Raw genomic sequence first — 9,897 nt, 5'->3', positions numbered from 1 at the left:
CAGATCTGGCATCCCCCCACGTCGCCGCCTGCCGGTTCCCAATAGTAAGCCGGAGATCTCAGTGGGCACCGCCGCCACCACCCGCATCATGCGGATATAAGGAGGTGAGCCGCACCGAGCCCCCCGAACCAGTTGCCGTGCCGCCCTCGCAGCCACAGCGACAGCCGACAGCCGAAGTCGCCGAAGAAGTCCGAGGCCACCACCCCGACACCCATCTCCTCTGGACGAGTCGCGCCGTCTAGGGCCACCATGAAGCTCCGGCGGAGATCCCGCCACGCGAGGCGTCCTTCGAAGGCGGGCGGGGAGGGGGGGGGGCTGCTCTAGTCTTCCGCCCGAGTCGCCCCTCATGGGAGCGACGTGGCTGTCACAGGACGATTGATCGACCCGACTAGTATTCATTCATATTAATCGTAAATGGTCTTCTTTCTTCAGCCATAAACACAACCCATTTCTGCAACCAAGAGAATTTAAGGGCCTACAAATTAGAGAGAGAAACAGAGGGGAAGGGAGAGCGATGTCATTGAGGTAAGCATAGACAATTAAGCTCATGACCCCCACAAAAAGAGAACGGGTACTACGTTACACTAAATCGAAAGATCACGGGGTGTCAACAACTCACCAGTCTAGCAGTGATTCTCTCTCTCTCTCTCTCTCTCTCTCTCTCTCTCTCTCTCTCTCTCTCTCTCTCTCTCTCTCTCTTCATGTCCATATATACGGGTGCCACTCTCCCCTCGAGTTGGAAGACCCCCCCTACACACAAATGACACAACTCCCAGCTCGATCATAGTGTCCATCACCCAGCACACACACTCCCTCTCTCTAAAAAAACACTCCCACACACACGCGCGGGCGCATACGGCGCATACTCTCTCTCTCTCTCTCTCCACAATTCGACGCATTGTATACGCACGTGAAGCGACCGTCCGCTGAGCCAACGCGATGGTGGTGCCTTCCACGACGTCGGCGCGGCAAGAGACGGCGACCATGCTGCTTCCACCGCCGTGCCCCGGCGGCGGCGCCATACCGACGGTTGACATGTCCGCACCCCGCGGCCGCGGCGCGCTGTCGCGGCAGGTGGCGCGTGCGTGCACGGAGCAAGGCTTCTTCCGTGCCGTCAACCACGGCGTGCCTCCGGCGGGACCCGCGGCACGGCTGGACGCCGCCACCTCGGCGTTCTTCGCGCTCGCGGCACACGACAAGCAGCGCGCCGGCCCGCCGAGCCCGCTCGGCTACGGCTGCCGCAGCATCGGTTTCAACGGCGACGTGGGCGAGCTCGAGTACCTCCTCCTCCACGCCAACCCCGCCGCCGTCGCGCACAGGGCCAGCTCCATCGACACCAACGACCCCTCACGCTTCAGGTACATACACACATACATACGTATATATGTCTTTCTATATATAATAAGTACTGTACTTGTAACTGCAAAAACGTCTTATATTAGTGTACAGAGGAGTACATGCTTACGCACAAGGCACACACATACCACATCAGTGAAGCATCATTATACATCTGCCTAACGTTCTAAGGGTTTCTTAATCCTGCAAGCATTAACAAAACCTTCAAACATGAAACATACTAGTGCTGTATTCAGGCCCACCTGCCAGTGACACTAGGGCCTCGTGGCAAAAGCACGGTTTTACTACATAACAGTCTAATCAGCTCGAGGCGTTAGAGAGAGAGAGAAAGACAGTGTCACTTTCGGTTTCCTATACACCACTGAAGTGCGTCGCTCCACCGCCATTAATTATCACATTAGGTCCAGAGGGTTTCAAAGCTCAAGACGTCGACAAGCCGATGTGTAGATGGGCGTTTATACATGCGTTGATGGCGCCCGAGGCGTCAGATGTGACATGATCAACATCCAAAGCTAGAGGCTGCATATAGCTAGCAGCAGTGCCACTTAACCAACTCATGACTATGCTGATGTTGGTGTGCATGTGATGTGGTTTGCTTATCATAATAATAATAATCCTGGGCCTGCCCCATTTGCATATTGGTTATGAGGTTAGCTAGCTAGCTATCCCCTAATAGATTTGGAAGATATGGTTACAGTCAACCTTTGTTAATTCCAGACCGACATGTGGGGCCGGCCTAGAGAGGTGATATATGTGGGCGTCAGGCATGGACCGATTTATTTGTGAGGCAGGACTGGCTAGCTAGGGCATGGCCTGTGTGTACACAAGTAGCAAGGGCGTGCATGCACAGAGGACTTTCTGCTCGGTACAATGCTGTCTTGTGCACACAGGCAAAAAAGAAGCCAATGTTGGAATCATGCATGCATGCACACTCGTGTTGCAAAGCTGAGCTTTGCCTAGCTGCTTCTTTTTTTGAAAGGGCCTAGCTACTTCTTGTTTTGCCGTGTTGTGATGCACTACATGTTACGCACAGATTCTTTCAAGGACGAAAAAAGTTACATGTATAGATAGAAAAAATATAATTCAAGCCAAAGTGAGAGAAGTAGCTAATGTATAAATCGAAAATATATATCACCACGTGGACAGTTGTTGAATGAATACAAAATAATATTTTAACTCCAAACAGATGTAGCTAATGTTTTTTTTGCGGGGAGATGTAGCTAATGTTATTGTGGGACTAATTTATATATACTTTGTGCTACCATATATGCCTATTAGTTTCTCTATTTTTATGTTTTCAGTTCATGACAGAATTAACATCAATATGCACACATATGTATCATTTCAGATAGGTCCCATCGATTAAATCGTGGGAATGCATGAGCACATAGTTTCCGAAACAATAATTATTTTGCAATAATGGCATAATTGATGCTGTGCTAGGCAGGCCAATGATAAGTTGGTTCCGGCGATTAAGATCAACATAGCTAGTTTCTAAAGCAAAATAAAAGCATACAATTGATGTGACACAACAAACTTGATAGCTACGCAGGATGGGCATGAGAGATTTCCTCATGAAAGTTAGGCTAGAGTTGTCTAACCCTATACAAACATAGGAAAAGGAAAACACAGGAAAATCGGTCATTTTAAATCTTAGCTAAGAAATTTGACTCAGCAATTTCTGCCTTGGAAAGATACATTTGTCCCTGGTGATGGGAGAAAATGCTCACAGATGTTAAGCTACAACTGACTGAACATAACAGATAAGATCTTCTTAACTATGTTTGCGCGTATATACGCTGAATACGAAAGGTCATTTATGAAGTACTATGAGTGTAGCACTCACTACCCATATCAGAAAGTGGCCTAATCAGAGTTTGTTGAGAGCAAAATAAGATGAAAGGGATAATAAAACACTCTCTTGGGTAGTAGTTAGCTAGAAGGACCCTCTCAGGCCCCTCTCCAACAGACTGTGTATATCTGTGTATCAACTAATCTGACACATATATGCTGCAGTGGCCTCCAATTAATGGCAATATCCAACCACCAACTGGTGCAGCAATAGAATGGGAGTACAAGAAAGTTGAACCATCCATATCTACCAGATAGCTCTGTGGGCTTAATTAGCAAAGTACATCAAGTTTTTTCGTATAGACAATGATGTATATGCATGTACCCGGTGTATACATACACTGTATATTTTTTTCTTGGAAAACAGAATAACCTCCTTTTGTCATCAAATAAAAGGAGAGGGGGGCCCCAGTTGAAGTACAAAGGTCTGATGGGAATAAAAATGGTCCCCAAGCCACCCATAAAGAGCATATCCATGCTATCCATATAAAGCCAAGCAAAAGAAAGGAGGCACAGATGCAAAGGGGTCCTTTTTATGGTAACATAAATGAAATGTTCGAGAGCTTGTGTTGTGGCACTGGCAGGGAAGTGATATATGATCCCAGCACCGATGGGTCTTTCCGTGGAGCAGTGGGAAAGGGCATGACCAATCCTGTCAAGAACCCATTTGCCCACTGGAAATTTTGTCACCCCCAGCTGCATCTCGACTACAAAGAAACGAATATAGCATGTGTGTGGATGCAGGCAGGCAAGGGATGCAGCTTTTGAGTGCTCATGCATCAATCGGTCAAAATCTTCTCCATCTTTCTCTTTCTTTCTAGTATACTTGCCATGGCACATGCGCGCACCTGATCCTGTGACATCACTCTTTTTGATAAAAATATTTAACCAGGTGTTTGATTTGACTCACATGTTGAAATCCCCTCCTCCCACTTTCTTGCAGTTCTGTTGTGAATGAGTATGTGGAAGCAGTGAAGCAGCTTGCATGTGACATCCTGGACCTGTTGGGAGAGGGGCTAGGGCTGGAGGACCCCAGGCTCTTCAGCAAGCTCATCACAGAAACTGACAGTGACTCCCTCCTGAGGATCAACCACTACCCTCCATCATGCACCGTTCACAAGCTTGACCATGATGACCAATGCAAGCTCAAGGGGGTTGCCAGGACCAAGGCTGGTAGCGGTGGGAATCCGGCGGCGGGTGGCCGGATCGGGTTCGGTGAGCACTCTGACCCACAGCTACTTAGCTTGCTCCGAGCAAACGACGTTGATGGCTTGCAGGTGCTTCTGCCGGACATCAACGGCAAGGACACGTGGATTCAGGTGCCAGCAGACTCGTCGGCCTATTTCGTCAATGTTGGTGATCTCCTTCAGGTAGTCACATCATTTAATCTGAGTAAGAGGAACATCATTAGATATATTTTTAATTACAAGAAAAACTATGCTTATAGGAACTGTTAAAGAAAGGTAAACAAACTGTTAAAGGCATTGATCTGGGACCAACCATAAATACTCACATACGATTTAGAAGTTAAGCAATTTCTTTCCAGCGGCTCATATGAACAGATTACTTATACTACAGAAAACATGTAAAAATGATCTGCACTTAATCCTTTCATGTACATAAGACTGTCTGATTGGACACTCATGTTCAAAACTAGTTTACCAAGACACTCCAACATGATATTTTGCTTATTTTAAAACCCACTACTGGATTTCCTCAAGTACCCTCTTACCAGTTGTCACCCAAAAAAGTCACATCTGAAGCTGTGTAAGTTAGCCTAACAGCACAAATCACTATTCTTTGATGATTTGTTTTGTCTTATCTTCTCATCTGCCTTGTACTTTTCAGGCTCTGACAAATGGGAGGTTAGTAAGCGTCCGGCACAGAGTAATTGCAAGTGCCTGCAGGCCAAGGCTGTCCACCATCTACTTTGCAGCCCCACCACTGCATGCACGAATTTCGGCGCTCCCAGAGATGGTCACAGCCGACTCACCACCCCGGTACCGGTCATTCACCTGGGCCGAGTACAAGACAGCAATGTACTCACTCCGCCTAAGCCACAGCCGCCTGGAGCTCTTCCATGTTGATGATGACGAAAGCGGCAATGGCAGCAAAGGAAAATAAGAGGGATGACTGCTTGAGTTGCAGGCAATCTGTATGATGGGGATTAGTTAGATATAAGAATCGTCCCCAAAATTTTGGCTCTCTGACAGCTATTGCCAGATATCTCAGTATTATGATGGTGTAGTGTGTGTGTGTGTCCATGACCTGGCTAGCTTTGTATAGAAGTGATGGTTGTATGATAGTAATGTACTATTGCCTTCAGCGAACTGGTTGTTCCCGTGCAACTTATATTTCTGCTCTCTCCCTTATTGGACTTTCCTTACAGCAAAGTCTTCCACAAAAGTGAGACCTAACTCTAAACTCAAATTTACAATTTTCAGATTTCACGGAAACTAAAGGCCAAGCCAGACAGAGGCAGCAATGTCGACTAGACTATAATCAAATACAGATGGTAGTGTCATCCGCAAGAAAATACATATGATTGGACATATGCAGCAGCGCACAAATTTAACTAAGAAGTTATCATAAGATGCAATGTTTAAGGCATATATTAGCTCGAGCCACATCCCCAAATGGGAGATGGTGATCCAATTTTCTAAATTGAAGTGTGCTCGATCTGAATTGATTTTGTTCTTCTTATTAAGCACAAGGTACTATAGCACCAGGTATTTGTGCAGTACTTACTATTCATGCGGGGGATTAGATTGAGTTTCTTAGTTTTTACAGAGAAAAGGCTTGGCGCCCTGCTTTATAGAAAGCAAACAGTCTGACAAGGTTCAGGCTGGGGATACCAGCTTACAATACAGAGAACTTAAAGAAGAAAAAGAGTCATGAAACTCAACATTTTCACAACATAACCCCCATTCATCAGGTAAACAAAAACCTCAGGAAATTACAGAACGAGAGTGTGCAAGGGAGAAATTCTTCACTGACAAAGGCATCGAAGAGCACATCCGCTGATCCCATAGCACTGGCCATTGCTTTGATTTTGTTAGTTTGGATGTCTTTGGTAGATTGTTTCATTTATGTTAGATATTCTCAAGAGTCAAGTCAAGTCATTCATATTATAGGGATCATATTGCATCTTCTCCTCTTTAAACTAGACATGAATTAAGCTAAGTATCATAGTTCTTAAAATCATGTTGTGGATTTTTTTTTCCTTTTGACAAGCTATTTGAGGCCTATTCCTACCCTATCAGGTACCCATCTTCACCTAGCACTGACTACTTCAAGTCACAGTTGTCTAGACTCTCTATGACGGCTGTTTAAGTCTGTTGTTGTTATGACCAGCATATTAGGGGCTTAGCCAAGTGGGTTATGGCCCAAGTATCTTAATCATTATTAGGGGCTTAGCCCAATTATCTTATCGTATTAGGATCGTTTGCTTAGGAGTCAAGTAAACCTCTCTATATAAGGAGAGGAGATGTATCAATCTAATCAAGCAAGAAGCAATCAATATTTGCTCGGCTTCCCTTAGGGAGCCGGGAGACGTAAACCCTAGCCGCCTCTTGCGTCCGCCGCCGTCGCACCAGCCGCAAGGACGGCGCCCAGCCGCCGGCCGCCGCGCAATCTCCTCCTCCCTCCTCCCTCCTTCCCTTACAGGCTACGCCCTAGACCGGATAGAACCCTAGTTTCTACCAATTTGGTATCCAGAGACTCAGGTTCGATCATGTCGTCATCCCCACCCACGCCGCCGCTGCCCATCATCACCACCGCCCCGATGACCACGGCCGGGTCCCCAACACCGCCGGCCCCAATCACCTCCGCGCCGCCGTCAACGATCCCCGTCTTCACGCCGGAGGAGATGTCCAGCACCTTGCGGGACCTCATGACGGCCGTCCAGGGCATCACCCTGTACCTGGCCGGCCCGCACGCCACCCCGCCGGCTTCGCCCCCCACCTACAGCCATCCGGCGCTGCACTGGCCGATCCAGAACACGTCTGGCCCGAGCAGGACGCCCCTGCTGCCGTTCCAGGCGGGACACACCAGCGGGCCCCCATCGCTGCTGCACCTACAGCCGCCCTCAGCCGCAGCCCAGCTCTGGCTGCCGTGGCCGTCCCAGGGCGCGCCTGCAATTGGCGGGACACTGTTGCTGCCGTTCCAGGCGGGGCACCACAGCGGGCTGCCACCGCCGCTGCTGCACCTGCAGCCACCCCCAGCCGCGGCTCCCCTCTGGCCACAGTGGCCCCCTACTGCCACCGCGGCTACCGCCGCGTCCGCCCACTCTCCACAGCAGCCGCTGCAACTCCAGGCACCACCTCTGCCCAGCTCCGGACTGCCGTCACCGGCCGGCCTGCCGATACACCAAGTCTGGTTCCCGCCCTCCCCGTCGCCACTACCAGCTTGGGCGGCTGGGTCTTCGCCATCGCCAGTCTACACCACGGCTCCAGAGCAGCCGACCCCGTTTCCGCAGTTCGGCGGGCCATCCGGCTCCGCGGGTCCCTACCCGGAGTACTCCGACCAGGCGCCACCCGCCTCGCTGCTCCGCACCTCCGAGCCAGCTCAACACGGCACTCCGACCCAGACACCGCCGCGGTTCGCCAAGATCGACTTCGCCACCTATGACGGCACGAAGGACCCCCTCAACTGGCTCAACCAGTGCGACCAGTTCTTTCGCGGGCAGTGCACCCTCGCCTCGGAGCGCACCTGGCTCGCCTCTTACCACCTCCGTGGCGCGGCACAGACCTGGTACTACACCCTTGAGCAGGACGAGGGCACCCCCTTGGGAGCGCTTCCGCAAGCTCTGCCTCCGTTTTGGGCCCCCGATCCGCGGGAGCCGCCTAGCAGAGCTAGGCCGCCTTCCCTTCACCTCCACGGTTCAGGACTTCGCCGACCGTTTCCAGGCCCTGGCATGCCACGCGTCCGGCGTGACGGCGCAGCAGCGGGCCGACCTCTTTGTCGGTGGACTTCCGGATCACATTCGCGTGGACGTGGAGCTTCGGGGACCCCAGGATCTCCAGACGGCCATGTACTACGCCCGCGCGTTCGAGCGCCGCACGGTGGCCGTCCAGCAGGAGTCACCGTCCCGGGCCACTGGGTCGCTACCCTGGCCAGATCCCACTCAGGGTCGGCCTGCTCAGGCTTCCGCGGCACCCCTCGCCGCGACCGCGGCGCGCCCGTTCCGCCGGCTCACCTCGGTCGAGCTACTCGAGCGTCGCCGCCAAGGGTTGTGCTTCAACTGCGACGAGCCCTACACGCCCGGCCACGCCTGCCCACGACTCTTCTACCTGGAGGTTGCAGACTACATTCCGGAGGACGTCGTCGCCGCCGACCTTGCCGCCCCAACTGTCACGAAGGTGTTTGACGTTGGTTGATCACCTCGAGGAGTTCAGCAAGCGCTTCCCCACCTTACAGCTCGAGGACAAGCTGTTTGTGCAGGCGGGGAGAAGTGTTATGACCAGCATATTAGGGGCTTAGCCAAGTGGGTTATGGCCCAAGTATCTTAATCATTATTAGGGGCTTAGCCCAATTATCTTATCGTATTAGGATCGTTTGCTTAGGAGTCAAGTAAACCTCTCTATATAAGGAGAGGAGATGTATCAATCTAATCAAGCAAGAAGCAATCAATATTTGCTCGGCTTCCCTTAGGGAGCCGGGAGACCTAAACCCTAGCCGCCTCTTGCGTCCGCCGCCGTCGCACCAGCCGCAAGGACGGCGCCCAGCCGCCGGCCGCCGCGCAATCTCCTCCTCCCTCCTCCTTCCCTTACAGGCTACGCCCTAGACCGGATAGAACCCTAGTTTCTACCAGTTGTCAACTAGTTATATGCACTTGACACTCCTCAAGTGCCCTTATCACCCGATGGCGGCACAACGCGAATATAAAATGAGAAATCCAATGTGCGAAAATATTAAGGCTTCGGTATCGTAAATACTGTCATACACCTAACGTTTTCTCTGCTATATGATGTGGCTCTCTCTGAAAGATAATTCACAGGTGCGGATACTAAGATTGCATTTTATAACGAAATGATGAGGTTCGATATTTTACCTATTGATGTGAAAATTTAGCTGGATGGCATTAGTAACTTGGCATTCCTCTGCAAAGCAGTAGGTACAGTCATCAAGCAGCTCAACGCCCACTGGCAAGTCAGAATGTTGGCCAGCCTTGGGATTTCTGTAAACATCTTGGAGAGGACAAACCAAGCAATAATCTACGTCTGGTATGGCTATGATTGCTTCCACTTAAATCCATGAGGCAGAGTGTCACAATCGTTCTTGCGATTGACCAGTGACCAGTGCATTAATGGCCCTTCTGGCCTCTCCATGCTCATCCAGGCTTATATAAGCTACAGAACAAACAAGGTAAAGTGTTAGCAACAGTCCACAGAGATGAGGTTGGGCAAGAAAGTTTGGGCCATTTCTTCTCCCTTTTTCTTTACTTAACCTTATTTCTCCAAATTCGTAATGTAGAGCATCATCAATATTCTTTCTCAAAAGAAAAGGGAAGGCGGAAACTTGAAAGCAATTTCATGATATCAACATGTACCAGCCACTGTAGATTACGTCAAGATCCACCGTTGCGACAGGATATTATTGAATAAAAAGTAACTCTTGGAAGATAGAACAAAGCTACAGAACATGAATACGTGACCAACCAAAAACAATGAATGAGATGGTGAAAACTGC

General features: G+C 50.1%; 1 protein-coding gene across 1 annotated transcript; it reads left to right on the top strand.

Moving 5' to 3' along the window:
* Positions 1-731: 731 nt before the first annotated feature.
* Positions 732-5,533, top strand: LOC123038966 (gibberellin 2-beta-dioxygenase 1). The gene is made up of 3 exons (XM_044462325.1): positions 732-1,358; positions 4,151-4,577; positions 5,056-5,533. The coding sequence occupies exons 1-3, from the start codon at positions 940-942 to the stop codon at positions 5,329-5,331; spliced, it is 1,122 nt and encodes a 373-aa protein (XP_044318260.1). The 5' UTR covers positions 732-939; the 3' UTR covers positions 5,332-5,533.
* The last annotated feature ends 4,364 nt before the right edge of the window (positions 5,534-9,897 follow it).

This window comes from Triticum aestivum, chromosome 1A (assembly GCF_018294505.1).
Source record: "Triticum aestivum cultivar Chinese Spring chromosome 1A, IWGSC CS RefSeq v2.1, whole genome shotgun sequence".
NCBI classification, from domain to species: Eukaryota; Viridiplantae; Streptophyta; class Magnoliopsida; order Poales; family Poaceae; genus Triticum; species Triticum aestivum.
The sequence above is the reverse complement of the archived record's forward strand: the minus strand, read 5'-3'. Positions and strand labels throughout refer to the sequence as shown.

Excerpts from the sequence above, each read along its gene's own strand:
- LOC123038966 (XM_044462325.1), top strand. The coding sequence starts at position 940 with ATGGTGGTGCCTTCCACGACGTCGGCGCGGCAAGAGACGGCGACCATG. Across the intron at positions 1,359-4,150 it reads AACGACCCCTCACGCTTCAG|TTCTGTTGTGAATGAGTATG; the intron begins GTACATACACAC and ends ACTTTCTTGCAG. Across the intron at positions 4,578-5,055 it reads ATGTTGGTGATCTCCTTCAG|GCTCTGACAAATGGGAGGTT; the intron begins GTAGTCACATCA and ends TGTACTTTTCAG.